This window comes from Lepidothrix coronata, unplaced genomic scaffold, assembly GCF_001604755.1.
Source record: "Lepidothrix coronata isolate B3197 unplaced genomic scaffold, Lepidothrix_coronata-1.0 Scaffold2, whole genome shotgun sequence".
NCBI lineage: Eukaryota > Metazoa > Chordata > Aves > Passeriformes > Pipridae > Lepidothrix > Lepidothrix coronata.
Genome location: NW_016690182.1, coordinates 11,331,708 through 11,355,351, shown reverse-complemented (window position 1 = coordinate 11,355,351; position 23,644 = coordinate 11,331,708). Strand labels below are relative to the sequence as shown.

Here is a 23,644-nt window from a genome sequence, read left to right as displayed (position 1 = left end):
CTTTTACTTCCCCCTCCACGCTCTCCATGTAAAGTTACTTATTCTCTCTTGTCCTTAGTCTCCTGCTGACCAGTGTAAGAAAATCCATGCTGGTGATGAGGTGATCCAGGTCAACCATCAGACTGTGGTAAGTATTTTGGAAATTCTGTCCTGCAGGCTTTGCCTATTCCCACTGCTGAAAAGGTAATAGTTCTTCTTGGAAGGTAACTTTGCCCAACTATATTATTATTTATGTCTTTTAAAACTTCATATCCACTGCTTTGCTTAAAGGCACAAGCTGAGGCTGTTACCAGCCTGGAAGGATTAAGCCAAATTTCCATTTTGCACAGCTGCTGTTCAACATCTTACTCTTTGTATAAGGAGATCCCAGAATATTTCCTTGAATTTCTTAGGCTTCTCATTATGCATATGCCAGCTGGTTTAACTTTTCCTCTTAATCAGAATTTTGCATTCTGTTTAATGCAGGAGTCAGATAAATAATGCAGAAGTGCTGTAACCGCCATGTATTCGAATCTGTTGGGGGGAAAATGTAAAAATTATTAAAGTGTTGATAGAAATCTGTCAGTTTTAGGTCTGTGAATCCTTGCAAGAGGATTTATTTTTAAGATGCACATAAGCACATGTATACAGAAGTGTATGCTGAGCCTCAGGTATTGCAATGTAATATTTCAATACGTTTAAACATGTCCACTGTTGCATTCCTTCCACAACCGTGAGCTGTATTGTGTACTGCAGGTAAGGAAAAATATATTTATTAATTTAACAATAATTTATTATTTGTATAGATCGAATTATTTGTAATTGAGCTCTAAAGGCCTCTCAGAGTGCCTCTCTAAGAGTCTCACCCAAGGCTGAATGATTATATTTTTTCCTGTTTTGTGGTGACACAAGCTGCTCCTTATAACTGATGTTGGCTCCAAAGCTGATGATTACTGGAAAAAAATGCAGTCAGATTTTGTCCTGTGCTGTCTGAAGTCATAGAGACTGTGCCTTTTAAAACAAATAACTCTGTGTGGCAGAGGAATGGGAGCAGTGCTGCTGGAGCTACAGGTGAAAGGAACACTGGCATTTATTACTTCTTAGGCACGAGCAGCATTGTGACAATGACCACGATAACTTCCTAATAAACTTCTAATTGAGCCATTTAGCTTTGTCCTGCTGAACCCCATCTCCAGACAGAGCTGCTGCAAAATTAAGAAATCTCTTTCTGTCTGTCACTTGTGTGAAGTGGGAATATGAAAGGCTGACTATTAAAATCTTATGATTAGAGAGCAAATATTTTCCCTTGAAAAGAAGTATAACTTATTCATTTATACTTTAAATGTTAATGCAACACACAGCTCTTATCTGTATGAAAGAGGTTCTAGGAGTTGTCATAGTTACAAGTTGAAATATGTATTAGACTGACTTTCTCCATTAAACACACTCTTCAAGAGACAGATCTGATTTAATCTTTACTCCCATAGGTGAAATCCCCACATTCAACTACTCAGGAATTGACTTTTTGGACAGTGACTCTTTCCATGGCTGTTATTACAACAGGTTCAAAGTGGTGGATACTTGTAATCCCTTTCCAGATAAGGACACAGGAGCAACAGCTGAGTCAAGTGGCATAAAATACTCTTTTTTCTAAAAGCCCTATAATATATTAATTATTCATTCTGAAGTTTATAACAGGCTAAGGAAGAGATAAATGGCACCGTGTTTCTTTTGGAAATTTATTCTTCCTTTGACATGGCTGGAAAAGCCTCATTCTGTCTGCCCTGGGACTTTGGAAAGACAGACTGATACTGAGTGTTTGCATGTTTCAGAGGTGTCTGTCCAATCCTCTTTCCCTCATGGATTAGAATTGTTAATATTTTAAATACCCCTTAGATCTTCATGTGTGTCCTTTAAGTCACTTCTGGGACACCTTGCTGCAAACTCCACTTAGCTGCATTCCTCCTTCACCCAAGTTATCCCCTTGTGATGATCAATATTATGCTTATAATTAGCATTATTTCCATTAGTGGACTGGGATAATTCAAAGGCAGCAGCTCATTAAATTCCCACATAATCAATATTTTAATATTAGCAAGACCAGCTCATAAAAAGAGGTGAAAGCCAATTGTAATTAATGACTGGGGGCTCAACTGAGTAAGAGAGCTTGCATATCTCTGGAGGTCTTACAGATTTTCCAGAGAAGATTTTATCTTTGTTATCCTAACAAAGACCTTTTTATAGTACTGATGTTCCTTTGGCATCTTGGTAGTCTATCAGATATAAATCTCATTCAACACAGCATGTATTGAAAGAACCTGTTCTGAAGATGATTATATAGAGCAATTTTTCTATTGCCACTAGTGAAAATTCTTCCCCGGGTAGAGAAAGTATGGAACTCCTTTTAATAGGTTCCAATCTTATAGCTGATTATTGGCATCATTTAATCTGATTTTGACTGAACTAGGCCAACGTATTTTCTAGATAAATTCATATTCACTCATTTAATATGATCATTCGAGTTTTAAAACTTTCATTGATGTTCCCACAACCTGTGATAAATTGTTCCGGTAGTTAATTATTCTCATTGCTGGGGGAAAAAAAGTCATTTTATTTGTAGTCTATATTTGTCTGGCACAAGCTTCCAGTCCTTTGATCTTGATATATTTTTATCTATTAAATTGCAGGAGAGCAGGTTTCTCTTTTAGGTATTTTCAGGATGCAATCAAATTAGCTCATCACTTTTTTTAGTAGGCTGGATAATTTGAGCACTTCCAGTTTGTCATCCTAATGCATGACCCTCCTCAGCAACCTCTTTAAATTGCCAGCTGTAAAACCCTGCCTTTTTAACACAGAGTTATGTAGCTGCCCAGTGGAAGGGCTCATTCCTAGGTAGAGCAGAACTTGGTGCTGAAATAGCTCCTGAAATATGTTCCTTTTATATAAAGCATTCTCTTTATTAAGAAATATCAGATAGTTAGGAGGTAGCTATATTTATACTCTTTTTTCCTGTTATATTAACAAATAAAATATTAACAAAAACAAGACTTTTGTAAGTTTTACTTCACTTTTCAAGCAGCTTTTCAACGGAGTTGAGAGTTAAAAAGAGTTCAGAAAGTATCAAAGGAAAGCTGCTTCCAAATTATATAATGCAACAATTGAAAGAGTTAGAAATAAAAGACTTACTACGTGGAATCTGGTCTAACCAAGGAACACTCTGTAATATAATTGTAAAGATCAAAGAAAAAATAATAGTACTTAAAGCAAGAAATTAATTAAATCAGGCGATTCACCACTGGCTGTTAAGATCATTTAATCATTATCCAATTTCCTTATTTGCTTTTCTGCTTGTTCTTCTTGCTTCTAAGATTTTAATAAAAAAAAGCGTAAGAAACTTTAAAAATAAGTTATACATTCTAAATTGCTGCCACCCTGACTCTTTATTTTTCCCTGCAATAACAACAGGCACTATTTCTGCCTGTGCATTGTGGATTTTTATTTCCTCTCATAAAAATTATACAGAAGTGCTGAAGATGCCACTGTGGCATTTCTTTGTTTGCAGAGTTCACAATTACGACTCGGGGTTCCTTGGATGGGATATTTTCTACTGCTTGGTTGAAATAGTAAATTTGATTATTTTTCAGCATAAATTTATGAAACTTTAGTTGTGTTGATGTTCCACTTTTGGTAATCTGTCAGACAACAGAAACATTGGAGATCCAAACAAGTGTTGATTTAGCCACCTGACCATCTGTAGAATGGTTTCTTTTTTAGAAAGATCTTCTATACTTCTGTATAGAAAAGTGCTTGGTAAAGTAGGGAAAACTGACTTTTCTCTGTCTTTTTTTTCTTTTTTTTTCTTTTTTTCTGAGGGTTGGGATTTGAAGGTTATTTCATAGGACAGAGAGCAATAATAATGCTTTTAGTAATTCCTGTTGAAAGGTAGATGTTACTTAGGAGCAACTGGCAAGAGTCCAGGAGCCAGAATGTATTAATTAATCCCAAACCAGCTGAGCACCAGAGAGCTGATGGGACTGAAAATGGCAAAGATGAACTTGGAATTAATCAGGAACAGGTTTCCAGGAGAAACTGAGTTTTGATACCATTGTCTTGACATTAGTAATATCTGGTCTGAAATACTGTGTGATCTGCAGGTCATTTACAGCCCTCAAAGGTGTTAAGTTAGATATGAGCACTACAAAAATGTAATGGGTAAAAGAGCAAATGTGTCATCTGTCTCATAGGAAGAGAAATTATTTAAGGATTTCAGTTTGAATAACCCAGCCAGTGAGGTCTGAGACAGAATTACTTTCTCTTAACAGGCAGAGACTATAAAAACCAGAAAGAGAAATAACTCTTTATGGTATAAAACATTGTGCAAGAGCAAACAGCCATAGAAATATCTGTAATAAATGTGTTGTGTTACATGTTTCTTATGTTTTCTTTAAATAGGTAAAGAGAACAGTTTAACTAAAACAGTTGCATTTTCTCACTGGACGAGGTTGTTCCCTGAACTGATGGATGTTGTGCTTTCAGTGCTTGAAGAAAGATGGGGACAGGTTTTTTAGGAGGGCCTGTTGTAGTGGGACAAGATGCAAAGGCTTTATACTGAAAAGGGGGAGATTTAGACCATGTATAAGGAAGGAATTCTTGGCTGTGAGCCGGGGGGAGGCCCTGGCACAGGTTGTCCAGAGAAGCTGTGGCTGCCCCTGGATCCCTGGAAGTGTCCAAGGCCAGGTTGGACGGGGCTTGGGGCAACCTGGGCTAGTGGAAGGTGTCCCTGCCCATGGCAGGGGATGGGACTGGATGACCTTTAAATGTCCCTTCCAACCTAGAATATTCTGTGATTCTAAATACGTGATCCAGCAGCCCTTTTATACCATTCGTTGTCAAATTACATCCTTGAAATTAAGTGTGTCAAGAGCTGATCACAATGAAATAATTTCAGCACTGATTTATTGGAGTTAAGATAGTTATTGAATTAATACCCTCAGTGTATGGTTGAATTGTAAATTTGAGTCCTAATGAGAGCTCATTTTAGGTGGAGGTAAATCTGTAAATGCAGTGCCAGGTCACACCATCTGTGTTTCAGCACACTGGGTGTTGTGAAATACAAACAGGAAAAAAAAAAAAAAGGACAAAAGATGTCATGAGAATTACAGCTTCTTTCCCCAAAAGATGTCCTTCTGTTTCCAAACAAAGTGCCACATGTTACTTATTCTCCAGATTCTGCCTTTCAAAAAGGCTTAGTAAAGCAAGTCTTCCAGTAGTACATCTTGCTGCTGCTTGGATTCTTGCCGTGTTGCTCCATTAGTTAATGAAAATAACTATGTAAGATAATGGGAGAACATTTGGTTTTCCACCATCAATTATTGTTGGGAACAGACAGAATATTAATAAGGGTGAATCAGCTACAGGTGTTAATGACGAGCTTCCCCTTCAGTGACAGAAAAGTCTTATGATCTTCCAGCACATTTTTGGCTAATAATAATTTCTGATTTCCATGTTAATCAAACCAGTTCCCTTGATTAATTCCCTAAAGATACAAAGTGAATTACAGACTTAAAATAAGAAAGGATGATAGTCTGCTTCCTTAACAAAAAAGTTGAGTTTACACAAGTTGCTGTTTTGAGGGGTTTTTTAATGCAAACAAGAAAAGAGGTCAAATTTTGGAGGTTTGAGTAAACATCCAGATGGCTTTGCTTATGTATTTGAAGAGTCTTGAGGGGAAACATCTGTCCTGGTTCATGGAAGGGGTTACTGCAGTCAGAGCAGAATTCCTTGTTTTCAGGTGCTGTGCAGTACCATACGAGCTAAATATTTAGGAAATATTCTGCACGATTGATTTCCAGACCAAATGCCTAACGAGGGAGCTTTCAAATTCCTGTTAGTTTAAATCCCTCTGTCTCTCTCCACCCCAGGTAAGATTAAAGCTGGCAGGTAATACAGTGAACAGAACAGGCACAAGTCTCCCAAACAAATGAAGGTGTAACCTGCCTTCCCCCTGGGAGTGCTCTGAGTGAACCTTTGCATTCTTCAGAGTCCTCATAGGGTTTGATAAGGCACTGAAGGAACTGGGGAACCACATCCCTGCCCTGTCCCCAGGATTCTGAGGGCAAGCAGAGGAAGGAACAGATGTCCTCTATCCACTCTGCACCCCTGGTTCCACTACCTGAGCTAAATTTCCCTTCTAAATTTGTGCCCTAGCAAATATGTACAACGTATTTTGGAATTGGTGTGGAGGTGAGTAAGTGCTGGGGTGGTTTAGAGCCCTGGAATCCTGTGATAAACATCACCACGTTCACCAGTTCAGCTGCTTTTTCAGTTCCTTTTAGTAGATAAGTGTATCATGCACTTCATGCCTCTGCAGACACCCCCAAATGCACCAGCCTGCGTTTTCTTCAGGCTTTTTTTTGTGTGTCTGTAGCATCAGGAATTTTTGGCATTAGTTTGTTTTTCATACAAATCCTCAGTGAGTCATCACTGGCCAGGTAGACTTTATTTCTAAAAAGGAAAAAAAAGGTGCTTGCCCAGCATGAACAGAGTTTGGATTTATAAAAATGCTGAAATCCCTATTGCTGGTAAGATGCATCCCAAATCCCATCCATGCAAATCCAGATCTTCTGAATGAGAAGGAACAAAGTCATTATAGAGAGAATCTAAAGAAGATATTGGAGAACTAGGAAACACTTTTTTACTGTTGGTTAATGAAAGTGAGTTATGTTTTTCTGAACATAATAGTTATGCAATCCCAGCTACAAAATTATCGGGTTTAGGAACACAAAATTATCAGGTTTAGGTGTGGAAAATTATCAGGTTTAGTTCTACAAAATTACCACAGCATTTTGGACTTTTCTGGTAAAGAAATTTACTGTCGGAGGGATTAATATTTTTGGAACTATCATTTTTGAAGTTGATATATTCTTAATTTTCCACTTTATTTCTATGAGAAAACTAAAAAATTCTTTAATATAGATAGAAGTACACAGGTGGTTTTTTTTTTTCCTAGAGCCCTTCTTTCCACACTGAGGATGTACAAACAAATTAAAATGAATGATTAGAGCAATCCTAAGAGTAAACCAGCAAAATTTTAAACTTCTGCCTGTCTGACGATTTTCAGGGACTTCTTTGACATTCTTCTGGGTTTATTCCATATTTAGCATCTAAATTAGCATCCAATTTCTTTTAGGCAGGAAAATAAAAAAGAAAGTATCATATTAGCCTTTTTTTCATTAGTCAAATTTTAATTTAACTTTCACTGCTGAAATATTTTAACTCATGTTGTAGCATCTGATTGACTGAATGTTTGTGCCAAAAATCTTAAAGGAGCAAAATACCCTTTTAGTGAATCCATCTCACCATAGCTGGAAGTTGGTAATTGCTTTAAAGACTGATTCTTCAAGAGCAAATGTCAAAATCTGTCTCAAGGACTGGTTTTCAACTGAGATTTTTAATCCACTGTAATGGCTTCCTTTTTTCCAAAGGTATTTTTAGTAATACAATTTATAATAACATGTCCAAATTCCTAAGAGCATTTTATCATCACCCAGTAGTAATGACTGCAGACTCTTCTCTAATAGATCTTGGGATTTAATGGTTTTGTCATTAAGGTTCTCATTGGAATAATTTATCGTTAACTTAATTATTTATCACTCTTTTCTAAAAGGAGCTCATGGAACTCTAAAGATTTCAGCAATCTGAAAATTACAGCAATCTATAAAAATCAGAAGGAGTTCCTTTTCATTTCTAGAATTGAGTAAAAGGAAAAAAAATAGAGCCTCTGTCCTGTTACAAACACAGCACAGACTGGAGGCCACTTTTATGTGTAATCAGATATTATCTTCCATTAAGAGGAAGTAATTATAAACTATACCTATATAATTATAAACTATACCTACATATAGCTATATCTATAAATATATAACATGGAGATATATGTAGACTACTCTGTTTCTGAGCACCTAAATATTTTATTTTCTTGGTTTTTAATAGCAGTGGGAATACATATTTTTCTCAGGAGGGTAAATTTATGACTGACTCGTTAATTTTAGCAAAAAAAAAAAGAAAAAAGAGGTTCCAGTGAACTCTGAGAGATCAAACACAGCCAAAAAGCACAGCAGATACAACAGCACTGACTGGCATAAATTTGAACAGTTCCTGCTCTTGGATTTCCAAAGATTTTTGTTCTGAAATCTTCACTTTAAGGTGGCTGTAATTGGCCTCAGGAAGGTTGTGTCTGGAAAACTGCTGTGTGGATGCTGCATTCCCATTCCTGCTCAACACCAGGACTTGTGATGACCATAACATTTATGGCAGGTTCTTTACTGTGGCCATTTATTACCACTGTAAAAATCTGCCATGTCTGGGACAGAAAAGGGAGGGGGGAAAAAGGAAAGCCCTAAAAAATATTTTTTTTCTGTTTTCATGTGTAAATAATTCATGGTAAATTAATATTTGAGTAATCAAGAAGATTAAGAAATGTCTCTAAGTATTTTTTTTCCCTTTCAGTACCAGTGATGTCCTTTTTTATGGCTCTGTTTGCAATCAATAGTGAGTTGGTGACTCAGCTGTGTCCAGGGGCTGTATAGATAAATCTATAAATGACTATTTATCTCCTTTTAGGGTCTTACAGCTGTTACATATGTTGTTGTAACATGACTTCTAATTCTCATCTTATGATTTAAAGTGCTCAGTGATCTCACAAATGATCAAAAGGGAAACAGTGTTCACTTCTGCCTTATTTTGCTGAGAAACAGAACTAAAAAAATTATAAAAACCCAGCTTCAGCAGCATCATTTCAGTCCAACAGGAGGAATCAGACAGAGTTTATAAAAACTGCTAATGTTTGCAAAGACAGGCTGTAACAGGCCTTTTTGGTTAACATATGTTCTTCACATCTCAGGTTAAACAGAAAGTTTTCAAAATTCAGTTATGGAATTTTTCCTTAGGTTGGCTGGCAGTTAAAGAACCTGGTAAATGCACTGTGGGAAGACCCAAATGGAGTGATTTTAACCTTGAAAAAACGTCCTCAGAACACCCTGGTCTCTGCTCCTGCCCTTCTGAAGAATGTCAGGTGGAAGCCTCTTGCACTGCAGGTAAGGCAGCTGTTGGAACTCTGGTGTCGTGCTAAATCCTTTATTCCTGAGAAAACACTGGCATTTTTCCTTCCCGTGAAAGGAACAAGTCTCTGTCCCAAATTCCTTTGAAACAGGGTGCTGAGATAAGTCTGTGTGGCAATGCTGTGTATGTCATTAAGGTTGTTTTCTCCATGTTTTGGTGGCATTGGGAGCCACAGGAATTCATAGAAGGAAAGAATATTTACAGATGATGTTCTGAGGAACAAGGTTCAGCAGCTGCTTTGGCAGAGGCAGCAGTGCCTCCCTGTTTCCATTATTTTAATCTGTCAAAACTACTTGTTTTATAATCAAGTGTGTCAGATCTATTAAATTTCAGGAGAATTCTACTCCTGTTCCACACCCATCAACAAGCTGAGATTTTGGTAGCAGTGCTAATAGAACCTCTGGTGTTTCCTGTGTGCTCCTTGAAAACCTGTAGGTACCAAAAAAAAAAAAATAATTGTGAACTTCATAGCTCGTTTTTTCTGCAGCATCAACAATATGTAGGAGAAACTGGGTGAAATCCCGAACTAAAAATGTCAATGTTAAAGGAAAGGTTTTTCAGTAAGTCAGTAACTCTTCGTGGCTGTCATTAATGCCATGTAACACTTACTTATTGTGGAAGTTTCTCGGAGCTGTTTTGTTTGGATCAAACAATACATGAACGTGCTTCTAAATGATTTCTCAATTAATGAAAAAAACAACCCCCTCAAGCCTATCCAGGCAGATTTCCTCCCTGCCTGGCACTTCCTAAATCTTTCGTTCCTCAAAGTGCCTAAATCCTACGCAGTGGCTTCACTTAAGGAGTTTTGTGTAATCCTTGCAGGAATTCTCAGGAATGCTGACACTGGGATTTAGGGCCACCTCTCCTCTCTCTGTGCCTGCCTCTGGGGGAGAGGAACAGGGCCCTGTGACACCCAGGGGGGTTTTTCTGTCACAACGCTGCAGCAGTGACATCCTTTGCTCTGCCAAGATCACGATGTATCTACTTGGGAACCTCGTATGGTGCCTCGAGGGGCAGCGAAGTGGTAATTGCATTTGCACAGGGCTTCCATGGAGATCCTCCCTTTATATTCATGTATTAAAGAGCTATATTCCCAAGCAGAACTAGTTCTGGAAGCTTTGTCAGTGTGAGAACAGTCTGTACTGTAAAGATGGCACAGCATTGTTCACAAAGCATGCCAACCTTTGGCGTGGTAGCCAGAAAAGTGGAAGTGTACCAAGCTGTTCGTGTGGAATTACCAACAGTTCTGGTTTTGTGATGTGTCCTCTCCTGATCACCCAGATTCGAAAAGCCCCTGAGGATCAAAGAGTGTTTTCAGTGTCCTCCCTACTGGGATATATTTCTTCTATACCAGACAGTAGCGTGGGGAGGGATTTAAATAAAAATATAAATCACTTTGGAAAATAAAAAAGCATTGTTAGTGTTACTTCTTAACAGAAGATTTTGTAATTAGATGCTGTGAGCCAACTTTAGGTCTTTTTTAGCATCTTCAGGTCTTTTATTCCTCCTGCCACGGAGACAAGCTCGAGTGCTCAGACCTGGATCCGTTTCAGGACGCAGGTTTTGGGTTTGCCTGTTTCCTACAGCTCTCACCTGGATCTGGTGTTGGTTATTATTGTCAGTAATGACTTGGAACTAGCAGGATTAAATTTCAAGATGGTTCTAAAGCCTGTGCTTCCTGGACAGCTGACACAACAGCTTGTTGCTGCTGGAAGCAGTGATCTCACTTCCCTCTCCTGTTGGCTCAGAGGGCCCTCGCCTTTGCTCGACTTTGGCATTTTTTTAGACCCCCTAGATCAGCTTAATTTGTTCAATTGGTAGGAAGGTTTCTGGTTTTTTTTTGGTTTTTTGCTTTTTTTCTGGAGTTTTCTACCACTAATGGATTAAATTGGCTCTCACGGAACAGGCGCTGTCGGAGGTTGTTGGCAGACTTTGGGGAATAAGCAGAATTCACTCAGCACAGACAGGAGGTTTATCCCGACACAAAAGTAGCATGTGCAATGACCAGCGAAGCAAATCTGTAAAAAAAATATGTCAGTGAAAGTAGATCAAAACTGCAAACAATTCAGTGAATGTCAGACTCTCCCAGAAAAGGATAATGTTATATTTCATGGTGTGTTACATGTATGGATCCACAGGTATTGCTCTGCACTGTTATTTCGTGGTGCACTCCATTTATCTGTGTATCCACACGCAGAGAAATGTTTCCATTCTGGTGTAGTGCTGGCAAAAAAACAAAACAAAAGCAATACATAACTAGGGAAGGCAGAAAGGAAACAGGATTTAGGAACTTGAAATTCAGAGGCCAGGAATAATATTTGCTACCTTAGGTTGATGCACGGCAGGAATTTTTAAAGATGTCATGTCTTCTATTGTTGCTTAAGGCACTTGGAGATGTTATTAATATTTCCTCCACAATAATCATGTTTAAAATTACACCACGTAGTTAATTTATGAATTATTGATGACACAGAATCTGTGAATCCTCATAAAATGTATTTCTTGATCTTGTTGTAGTATTCCTTTGCTGTGTAGTTTCCCTTGATGCTTAATTACCAACAGCAGGGCAGTAACATTTGCCAAAGTTTTGTGCTGCATTGTCTTTCAGTGACACACATCAGTGACACCACTTTCTCCTTTTGTCTCTAGTTGTTAGAAGACTATTTGAATTTTTAACCTCTGTGATTATCTTCCCACTTAAGAAAAAATGGTTCTTTCATCTGCAACAACAAATTGTTCTCTGTTTTTTTGAGTGAGCACACCAGCAACTGCCTTCCAATAAAATACAACATTTCTTGGATTTTTTTCTTTTTATTTGCAGAAAGTTTCCAGTTGGAACAATCCTTCCTGTCACAACTACTTGATCCAGAACATTACACTGTTTATGATTTAGTTTGAGACACAGCATCTGGCAGAGATGAGTAGAAAAGCTTATGTCAATGGGGACAGTTCTATAATTCTTCTGACGTGTTAGAAAATACATGTCAGAAGTAACTTTCTAAGTAGCTTCAGAATAAGTTTTGTTTAAGTAGCTCATTTCAGATTTTGGAAATTATGTGATAAAGTTAGATTTTTAAAAATCTGTTGGTTATCTCACCGTTGGGGGTGAGATTAGACAGTTGTGGTTTTACACAAAACTAATTTCAGTATTTATTTGTAGCAGATTGAAAGCCTTGTAGTTAAAAATATTGTAACTGGTCTTTGCAGCTTTCATCCAAATTTTAGGTCACTGTGTTTTCCTTTCACCCGTAGAAAAGTGGTTGTATCTATTAAAGCACAACTTTGTAAATAAAAATATTTTCTGTTTCTTGAATATCAACACAGGCTGCACCTTGGTTGAAAAATATTCTTTTTTCCACCTTTGTCTCCTGCACAGAATATTTGGTTATAGTCCTTCTAGTCCTTGTCAACCATTGCCTTGAGCTTCCCTAGGACATTTGAATGAAAAAATGATGTTTAATGTCATGTAAAACTTTAAAAAATAAAAATCTGAAAGGACCCTCACACTTTATTATTACTTTTAGTATTTATGATGCTCACATTTGTTGCTTAGGTTAATTTATATTTCTTTCCTAGTTTCCATAGAACCTGTATTTGTATCACTGTGGCACAATGATCACGGCTGTGGAAACCAAATTAAGAGGAATTCTGTTTCCTTTAAAAAATCAAGGTGTTCTTCCCTGTTAACAATAAGTCTTCCACTGAAACCAACATTATAATTTCGTTCAGTACAAGTTTTCCAGAGTTCTTTAATTAATTTTTGTATTAATGGCATCTAACAGAGTATGTTCTTCCTCCCTATATAATTGATTTTCTGCTTTGGTTAAAAATCACATTTTGATTAAGTCTCAGATTTTCCCATGAGATGGCTTTTAAATTGATTTAATGGTCTTTTATCAGTTTCTTTCATAACTAGTCTTGAGGTCTCTGGTACAACAGCGTTTCAACAGACATCTTTTTAGAGGCAACTTTGGAAATTCAAGAAATGTCTAATCGAAAAAAAAGAGGTCGAGATTCCTAAAACTCTACAGATCAACTCTGTTGTTACTTGTAGCAGAAAAAAACATTAATTTATCCTTGGTTTTTTTCCAGCCTGTGATTCCAACCAGCCCAACAAGCAGCTCTACAACACCCACGAGCACGATGGGCATGTCCTCAAAGATGGACAACTCAGCACTCCAGGATGTTTTCATCCTCTCTCCTATGTCAGGACTTTATGGCCCCAGGTATTTATGGCCTGCTTCATTTCGGGTTTTGAAAAATAAAATGTTACATTTTTGTTTTATTCAATTAATAAAAGCAAAACGAACCAAACAGCCCCACAATCAAACTAAATATTTAGTAAAATTAAAGGGCTATAAATACATTAAGCATCATGCCATTGTTTTGAGGGACTTAATTTTCACTTAGTTAGATACAAGCCAAGTAGAACCTGGTTTTAGTCCTAAACAAAGTATTTATAGAAGTCTTTAATCAGTTTTATTTCCTTTCTTGTGTCCACTTGTGTTTCATTCTCAAGCATTTCTGCAAAAGAAACTCTTGTCTACTCAACTTATAACAATTCCTTATGTTCCCTTTCAGATATTAGAAAATTCCTGAATACCTATGTTTATCTTACAGTTAAAATGGAGCTTAATGATTGTTTAATTCATACACATTTGTTGAATTAGGTCACTTCTATGAAAGTTCTCACATAGATCATTTCAGTTATGGGATGTTTTATTTGCAGTGTTTGGGAGAAACAGTTGCATGTGTGCACTTTATCCTAAGATGGTTAATTTCTCCATCATCTTCTGGTTTGCTCTTTTTAGGGATGAAGTTGGAATAATGTCTTGTGATGACATCAGCAAATTTGGAAAGTCTGGGATGAAAGGCTCTGAGTCTCCAAACTATTTTCTGGAGCACGAAAGTGGGAAATACTACACCTTGCTGGAAGGGGAAGGCCACCCCGGGGGCTCTGAGTACGAGAGAAGCAGAGCTGCAGGAGTGAGGAGAAGGGAGAAAACCCCCACCCATGGTAAGCTGCATTTCCTGACCCCTCTTTGACTGGCTGAATTCACAAACTCTGCTGTTAACGCAGCAACACCCCCAAATTTGTCCTTCTTTGTCCAACCTGCTGGCTCTGAATACCAGACAAAAGCTTATGTGAAGGAACAATCAGTATAATTACACTCCAACACTCAAGATCAGGAGTAGGTTTTTCATGCATTTATTCTGCAGTACATACTTCAGTGTTGACTGATAATTAAGTTCCTATCATTTGGATAGCCAGCATCTTGATTTACTCATTGTCCCTCCCCAGCTCTTGGAGATGCTTCTCATTGCAATGTTCTGGGCTGTTAAACTTCAATGAAGGGCCTGCAAAGACTCGTGGTATGAAAGTGTCTCTAAGTGTCAGGCCCTCCAAAATTCAGTGCTGCATTAAATGCAGGAGGAGTTTCCTGCAGTGCATTTATTAGTACTAGAACCATCTTCCAAAATCTTAGAACGGGGACTGCTTGAATATATAAAAAAACCTATTAAAACAATCATTAACTCTGGTTTATATTGAAATGTCAAGTATGTGTAAATCCATATTCAGTGTACAGGTATATAAATATGGAAGGTACACAGGTATATCAATTCCATCAATATGTTTGTGTATGAGTATATGGATCTGTATAAAAGCTACTCTTAAAAGTGAATTGACAAATTTTGGTTTTGCTTTTCTGTTTAAACTGATTTAGTGTTTGGTGAGTTTGAGAAAAGTGCTACTGGAATACAGCAGTGTATTTATCCTCCATGTATTTTCAGTGGCTTTATTTTCAAGGCAGTGAGATATTTTCATAAAACTTGAAGGGTTCAGATAAGAGATGTCTTTTAAAAACTGTAATTATATCTGATTTTGAAAATGTCATTATTTCTGAACCTCAGAGAAAGCAATCATCGTAGAATTCCCTATGGGCAGCTTTTATCTTTTTTTGCATATATATATGTATATATATATATAGGAAGCCTACTCTGAGACAAAGAGGTTTTTTCCTTTCTCTCATTTTCTAAAAAAAAAAAAAAAAGTTCCTAAATTTTTGTCTTTGAAATCTAGGAGAGGGAAAACCTCTCACGGGCTCAGAGTAGTAAAGGGAGATGTGCCTGTGAAGAAAACAAGTAATAAACTGGTGCTGCAGTCCAATGAAGCAAATCCCAAAGGCAGTTCCTGGTTTTGTATTTTGCTGGATTTATGGTAAAAAATGGCAGAATATCAACTGTAAAATGGGCTTGGTAACGTGTATATACACAGAACCTTTTCAGAATTGGGAAATTGTAATAACTCTTTGTTATATACAGGATATTTTAGTGACTTCTTCAGGCATTTACTCGATGCTGTGGCACTGGAGAGTAGGATTCCATCTTAAGGCTAGTACTATTCAGACTTTATCTCCCTGTTAAGTGACATTATTTTATGATAAAATTAGAATGAAAGATAAAGATAAACCTTAACTGTGATTAAAATTGGAGCCAGATGGAGGTATTTGGCTTGCTTTCACGAATTCTTGCTGCATGATGACTTCAAATGTTGGGCGCTCTGCCTGATTCCAGGAACACACAAGAGTTTGCTTTTGTTTGTGATGGACAGCTCTGATTTTCTGGAACTTTGAAAATCCAGAAGGAATTTGATTTTAAAATATGAACCAAAGTATAATATGGGAAAGTCTCAGTCGTCTACATGTTACCCCTTCAATTTTCAGAAAACCATGTTTATCCAGAGGAATAATTGTCATATATACCTGTTCTTAAATCCCCCTGATATTTTAGTAACTAAAAAGCTGTATTTTGGGAGAATGGTGACTCAAAAACTATGTCAGCATGCAAATAATCCACAAGAAATACCCTGACACGATAATAAACCCGGTGAAACTGATAATGAGAATGAAAACCTTGTTCACATTTAAATTCTACAATTATCCAAGAAACAAAAGGGTTAAAAACTCATTTAAAAAAATTTGCTTGAGTGTTAAAATAACAGACTAAATTTCCCTGGCTTCACAAGTCAGAAGGAATTTAACCCACGATCTGGAGGGTGTTTCTCTGTGATGCTGATGCTTTCTGGGCAGTTCTGGGGTGCTCCTGATTCGCTGCCATCAGTGCTCTCCTGATACTCCACTAGGGAATGACAAAGCCCCATTAGGATCTTACAGCTGCAGTGCCCTAAAATCCTATTAATTAAAACCCTAATGGCTGAATCTTCTTTGTTGTGGTTGTTGTTACCAAACCATGCTCCATGTTTTCTTTTTAAGCCAGTTGAAATTAATGTTCCTCGAAATGAGATCCCCTCATTACTCACCATGTGATTTTCCGGGTCAGGTTTTTCTGTTTCACTGATAGATCTGTGATGTTTTATCTACATTAACAGCCTTTCTAGTTTTCCTAAAGGATATTGGTCCACTTAAAAACTGCTTCTCTCTTTATTCCAAAAAAACCCCTCTGTTTAGTGAGCGAGCAATAAAAGAAATTATTAAGTTATTCAAAATAAATTTGCAATCTGTTTACATTCACAACTAATTTCACCAAAGTCCTTCCCCTCAGGTCAGAGTGATGAAGAGGAGAACCCAGCACACCTGAGGTTTAACTGACCTTGGATGCTGCAGCTCCAGGAATGGATTGCTCTGGAGGGTCATGCCATGCCTGGAATTTACTGGCATTGCTGGCTCTACAGCCTTCTCTTTCTAGTCTTTAAAAATTATACTGTTTTTCCTGACTTGTTTCCAGGAGATTTAAGGCCTGTTTCAATGCCCACTGAGTACAGCTGGATAGGGGAGTCCAAAGAACAGAACATGTACAAGAGGGGGAGCAGAGGTGAGTATTTTTATTTTCTCTGCTGTTCTCTGACATTTTTTTCCTTTTTTAACATAAAGAGCATCACAGGAACCAAATCTGTTTTTCTGAGTGCCCCCAAGAATATGAAAGAGCCTGTTTAGTATTTGTGCCTTTCTGAAAATTAAAAAGTTTATATTAGTAAGAGGAATTTAATTCTAATATAAAGAATGACAAACATCAAGGAAAAAAGAAGACTCTAAGGAAGGAGATATGTTAATTGTAATCAATTTTAAGTCTTCACAGTTCTAGAAAACAATAAGTGATGTTACAGATACAGCATCCTTTGAAGACACATTTTGATTAGTGTGAATGAAAATTTGGAACAAGAATCAGCAATTGTACTGTCAGTGTTCAGACCAGCAGTTCTAGTCATATAAAATTCTACTGATTCCAGTGGGAATTATCAACTTTGCAAGAACCATGGTGATAGCAAAGTGCCTTTTTCCATTTATTTCCTCTGATAGAAAACAATTAGGTAAATCAGAAGAATATTCATCAAATATACAAACATTTATTGTGATGCCAATTGCTAAAGATTCTTAAATGCTATTTTTTTGGAATCTTTAAGGCCCAGTCTGGTAGCCGAGAGTTCAACTTGACTCCTTTAAATGTTATAAAAACAATGATATTCTTGAAAATCGAGACAGGATTTTAAACTACTTTTTCAGTAATCTTCCATTCCAAGAGGAAATAAATTTCATTTAAGGCACAAGCCTTTTCTGATTTATTCCAAATCTGTTGATTTATGTTTAGTTTCTATTTCACTGTTACAGATTCCTTTCCTCAGGCTTCCTGCCTGGCCGGGTCCCATTTTGAAACTGTGCCCAAGTACACTGCACATCTCCCTAAGACCATTATTCCAGTTTGTCAAGTTCCCTGACATGACAATCCTGGTCTCTGGAATGGTGCCAGAGATGCTCCCTGCACGCCACAGTTAAGGAATCCTGTCTGTGTGCACTCCCTGTCCCCTCAGATGGCAGGGGATGGTGTCAGCACATGTGGGACCCAGTCCAGGGCAGTCCCCCCCAAATTCCCTTGATGTTCACGTGGTTCTTTCCAAGTTTAAAAGCACCAAGTGATGGTCCTTGGCCAACCAAAAGGCTTCTCTGTTTCCTCTTCCTAATCTTCCTTTTCTCTCTTTTTTCTCCCCTCCGACAACTGACTCTGAGAATTCCCTGCTGCGGTACCTGAGCGACGACAAGATCCTGGTGATCCAAGAGGAGCCTCTGACACAGAAGGACAACAAAAGGGACACAGGGCGCAGGTCAAGGAAAAAGGGCAAACCCCCAGGCAACCCCAGCTACCCCATCAGTCCCTCCGTGCTCACCTCCACCATGAACGTGAGGCTGGAGCCTGCCCAGCAGGACGTGCTCAGCTTCTCCCTGGCAGAGAACAACACGGTTCCACTTTATCACGTGAGTGCCTCAGCAAACCTCTGTCCCATAAACTTCGTGGAAAACACTCCATTTTTAGGATTGATACAGCTGTACATTCTACTTTGTCTTTTAATGCTGTATTTTATAGTCCAAGGAAGTTGCTCAGTGCCAGTGTCGTGACTTTCTCTTAAGAAGAGTCAAGACAAAACAGAAAAATACAAGGCAAAGATCATTTGTTATCAGATGCTTTAATAAAATAGTGTTCTTAATTACTCAGTCTCGCTGATTTAGTTTAATTTTACTCTATTATCTCTGAAGGTTCATAACGATCCTGTACTGAGCCTCTGATAATAATTTATTATAGATTAGTTTAGAAGCTTTATATTTCCACTTCGATTACTATGTCTTATAAAAACAGATGAGCTTAATGGAGTTACTGTTTATTTAAATTTATTTCTTTAAATCGTGGAGATTTAAATCTCTTGCAGAGATTATCAGTACCACAAAGTCAAAGCAAAGGATTTCAAACCCAGAGAGAAAAGCAGTAGCTCATTTATTAGGATAAATGAGAAAATTATTAGACAAGTCTGCAACAAAACCCAGCAATATTTCATAACTTGGCAGATGTATCAGCTGGCTTTAGTCAATTTTTGGAAGACTCTGGATTATCTGTTGATTCCTCTAACTTCTGAAGAATGGGAAATGGGTCTTGTGGGGTAAGATGCTAATTACACCCTGGATTTCAGAATTGAAGTTGTATTTTCTTGCATGATTTCCACACCATCGTGCAACTAGTTGAAATAGCCATGATAAATTAGAAGTATGATATTGTCTGATAGCATAATAAATATTAAAAAAATACCCCAATGAAATAATATGTCAACTCTAAAAGGTGTGAAGGACGTGCAGGAAACTGGAAAACAGGTGTTGTTATGGGAAGAGACAACTTTACATGTGGTGGTTGGTCCACCCTCCACGTCAGTGCAGTTCCTGTCCCATAAAATCTGCTATAATGGGCAGTAACTGCGGAGGAGGGCACATGGAAAATGATTATACATGGACTGACAGAGTGGTATTAATTCCTTTATCACCATAAATTTTCCAACAACATTAGAACAGACCCTTGCAGCCCTTCAGGAGATAATCACAGGAATCAGAATATCTCAGGCACTTCGTCAACTGCCTTTTAAATGCTCAAGAGGAACTGAGTAGACAAACACACGAGAGTTGCTGACACAGATTTTTTGGGCTCTTGCCAGCGCAGAATCATCCACATTAACGTCTTTCCACTTGCAACATTGAAAGAATTCTGAAAAGCAAAGCAAAAAAATTGGCATATCTATCCTGAAAGAGAGCTACCCAGAGTGAAAATGGTAAATATCACAGAACATTTCATGGCAGCTTGGCATCAAAAAGGAAAAGTATCAGGGATGTTGTGTCCTTAGGTAGAAATTTAGGTTTTAAGTAGGTCAGCTCACTTCCTTAATATCTAAAGGTGTTGTCAGGATTTTCATAAGCACTTTAATATGTTTGCTTATTTGGATAAGGAGATTTTATTCTGTCACGAATCCATTTTACAACAAGACTAAGGTTAATCAAAACAAGATACCTCTGAACATTACCCAACCAAATCACCTTAAAACACCTTTTGCTACATTTGTATTAGAAAACTTGGCAAAACTGGTTTAGGGTTATTTGTTGTTTGTTTGGGGTTTTTTTTTTGCATTTGTTCTGGGTTTTTTAATGGAAGTCAAAATTGCAGAACTGTTAGAATCACATTTCCACGAATTCCTCTCCACTTAACAGATGCCCAGTACAACTTCTGGGTGTAGATCAACATGTCTTGTCAGCAAACAAAGATGGCTTGATGGCAGGAGAAAGTGAGCATCACTTACCCATGGCTTCATTTTCTAAGCACTTACACAAATATGTAACAAAAAAAAAAAAAAAGGCACTTATTTAACAGTAGTTTAAATTACCAGACGTAAGAAGTTTTGCAAAATTGGTAATTGCAGAGATTCACCACTAGATTAATGCTTTGCAAGGAATGTTGATTTGGAACCTAAAATTAAACAATTAGCCTGATTTCAGAAGTTGCTGTGAGGATGCAGAGTTCCTATATAAAATGGATATTTAGGTAATGCAATATTGGCAGTATGCCCAGGATACAAACTGATGCATGAAGCCACGTTGCAGTAAAATATTCCTGTCAAGAAACACTGCCCCCTTTCAGGATGTATTTCTAACTCTAATTGAATTGATATGCAGCTCTGTGATGCATGTCCCAGAACCTGAGCAAGAGTCAATTACAATTAGCAAGGCTGTTATAAATAATTAATAATTAATAGAGTTCTTCTTAGAACATGACTTTTTATGTTTACTAATGCTTCACTTCTGGGGTGACAGAGCTCACCAGGTTCAGCCTAAATAGTGAGGTACCTGTGAAGATCACAAAAGTATATCCACTATAGCTTTGTTGAAGTGCACTATTGGAACAAACTCTGGGCCTACAAGAGTAGAGTTAAAATCTGAACTTTTTTTTTATTTTTTATTACCAAAGCTCATTCTGAAGAAAATTAACTTACCATGTACGACTTCTGCACATTAGACCAGATGTACATGAGGAATTTTTCATTTTTCATTGCTCCCCATGAAACAAAACACAGAAAGTCTTGACAAAATCTTCATGGTTTTAAAAAAATATAGCAAATTGTGCACTTTCTGCTGCTTGGTTCCATTTTGCACTGTGGGAACCAGCTTCCATCTAAAAAGACTACTCAATTTCTTATTCCAGATCCAGGCTGGAAATCCACTTGGTGTTCAAATTTGTGGTTTTGCCTTAGATTTGCACGAGTTTCTGAAGCTCTCAAGTTCAATTTGCTGGTTCCTGCATTAAATTTTCCAACAGGATAATGACCTCTCATCTGGTTTTACTTGGCAATAAATGTTCTGGGCCTGTTATCTACAAAGTAATTGGATACTTTGCTTTGTAGTATCATATATTAAGACACTGGAGTATGGATTGGAATCTCCTAATTTTATTTTATTTTTTTGTGAGTTAGAATTCACTGCGTAGAAAGACTTAATTATTAAGGAATTTTAAGATCAGTTCTTTCATTCCTATGTTCCCTACATAGTAAAAGAGAAATAATGGCTGCTTTAGGGTAGTCATCCAGAGTGCTGTGCCAGTAGTCACTTTTTATTGTGAAGGTAATTTGAAACATTATAGTAGTTTAGGGTTAGTCATTGTTACACAGCACTGGCTTAACTTGCTTTTTATTTCCTTCTTGCTGCTGACAGGAAGCTGGAAATGCATCCCTTTAGCACGGGGTGATGGAAATGCTCTTTAACCGCTCCTGGAGCTGCAGAGGCAGCTTTGACAAATGATATAAAGTTTAATGGCACATGCTGAGAACTAAAACGTGTGCAAAACCAATGCAGAGCTGGTTTTCCTGCAGTGTGGGCATGCTGGGATGTGCCAGATGTTCCAGATGCTTTTTTGGGAGATAGGCAGTCTGAGTGCTAGTGTGATAAGTATATTAATTCAGATAGTCTGGGAGAATCATGTATTCAGCTCCTCTGACTGAAGGAGGAGTCTTTTATTGCCAATTTTGCAGGAAAAGTGCTCATGTTTTATTTATTCCTTCCTGCTTTTCCAGGAAGAAACAAAACTGTGCTGTCAGGGATGAGAATTACCTTCTTCAGAGCTTTATTTCCTTTCTGAATTGCTGAATAAATTTTACCTTGGCTCTCTGTTTAAGTACCTGTAACATGGAAAACCTTCTTTCCCTGCCTTGCATTTCCGCAGGGGAATCACTCTGAGGATGACTGTCAGGATTCTGGCTGCTCAGAGAAACTAATGGAAGTATTTCTGGCTTCTGTAGCTGCAAACTGATTCTGTCCAGCTGTATTGATTGTGAAATGCTATTATTTTGCATTTGTACTGCACCAGAACAGTCACAGGAAAGCCTGAGCTGACAAGTATCTCTCTTAGACTGTGAGGTAGATCCTTGAGGAGCATCATCCAGTAATATATTTCCTTACAGTCCTGTTCAGACATGATTCTCTAAACTGCACTCCTCATTAATCTATAAATGGTTCAAAAGGAAAAAGATATTTTATGGGACATTTCCCAAATGTTTAGGTTCCCTTGCTGGCTTAGAATTCTCTAAATTGTTAGTTATATTAGGACACTTTACAGCAAAGCAAATATGAGCTGTCTTTATCCAAACACATGCAATGTTTTCATAAGTAATTTTGCTGTATTAGAGCATACTTAAATTATGATATTCTGCAGTCTCCAAACAAACTACTACAAACTACTAATGAAGGTCAGCAAACAAAGCATTTATTAACCTACTGTACCTTCATGTGTAAATTGCCATTTGTAAAATATTCTTGAGTTCTTGACTCCGGAAGTCACAACAGAACTAAATTTCACTGTCTCGTATTATTGTAGCAAATGAATTTATGGCTTGTTTTTATTATATCACCAGGATTCAAAAAAAAAAAAAAGAAGTGGTTTGTGGGATATGTAGCCTAAAGCTAAACTTAACAGCCACTCAGATTGATACAATTCTGCCTTTGTTGATAAACATTGGCTACAAGTGATATTACTGCTGTGATAATTGCAATATTTGTCATCCAGAAGATGCACCAAATACAAATATCTCCATTATCACCCAAATATCTGCTGCTGCTGAAAGGATCAGTGTGCAGGGAGCCAGCTGGAACTCTCTGGGGACTCTCCTCTGAGTTTTCCCTGCAGTCCCTGGCTCAGTCCGTGGTCCCCTTCCCCTCTCAGGCTCCCTCCCTTCCCCAGCGGGAGGTGGGGTTTTGTAGGACCGAAGCATTGCACGGCAGAAAAGGAAAGTGAGAGAAGGAAGGGGAGGGAACTGACTGGTTTTCCCTGGTCTGTGTAACTTCTGGAGCTTCACTACATCCTTTCAACCACAGCAAACTCCGCTCTTGCACTTCCCTCCCCTTTTGCTGCCTCCTCTCTTACCTACAGCGCTGCCATAACGTTCAGAATTACCACGTAATTACAGATTCCGAGTGGATCATTTTCCTCTGCCTCCAGTTAATTTTCTCACCTGCCCTTTTTGTTTCTTCAGCCTGAATGTGAGTCCCTCTGAACCGTACATAGATGCAGATTACATTAGATGATTTCCTGTCTCTATTATCTCTCCCCTCAGCAAGACGGAGGCGAATGAAACCCTCAAAGGCCACTTTCATTTTTGGCTGAGCATAATAATTTTGGAAGTATATTCAGTGGCTGAAGCATCAGCTCACTGAGGTGGAGAGATAAGTAAAGC

The 23,644-nt window shown here is 37.8% G+C and overlaps 1 protein-coding gene across 3 annotated transcripts in view; it reads left to right on the top strand.

Moving 5' to 3' along the window:
* LOC108497536 (connector enhancer of kinase suppressor of ras 2-like) overlaps nt 1–23,644 on the top strand; it is a 169,936-nt gene that overhangs the window by 110,429 nt on the left and 35,863 nt on the right. For all 3 annotated transcript variants that reach the window (XM_017815215.1, XM_017815219.1, XM_017815222.1), the window contains 6 exons: nt 59–127; nt 8,928–9,074; nt 13,192–13,325; nt 13,911–14,116; nt 16,846–16,932; nt 18,115–18,368. In XM_017815215.1, the coding sequence (XP_017670704.1) occupies nt 59–127; nt 8,928–9,074; nt 13,192–13,325; nt 13,911–14,116; nt 16,846–16,932; nt 18,115–18,368 (897 nt within the window). The remainder of the gene's footprint in view (nt 1–58; nt 128–8,927; nt 9,075–13,191; nt 13,326–13,910; nt 14,117–16,845; nt 16,933–18,114; nt 18,369–23,644) is intronic.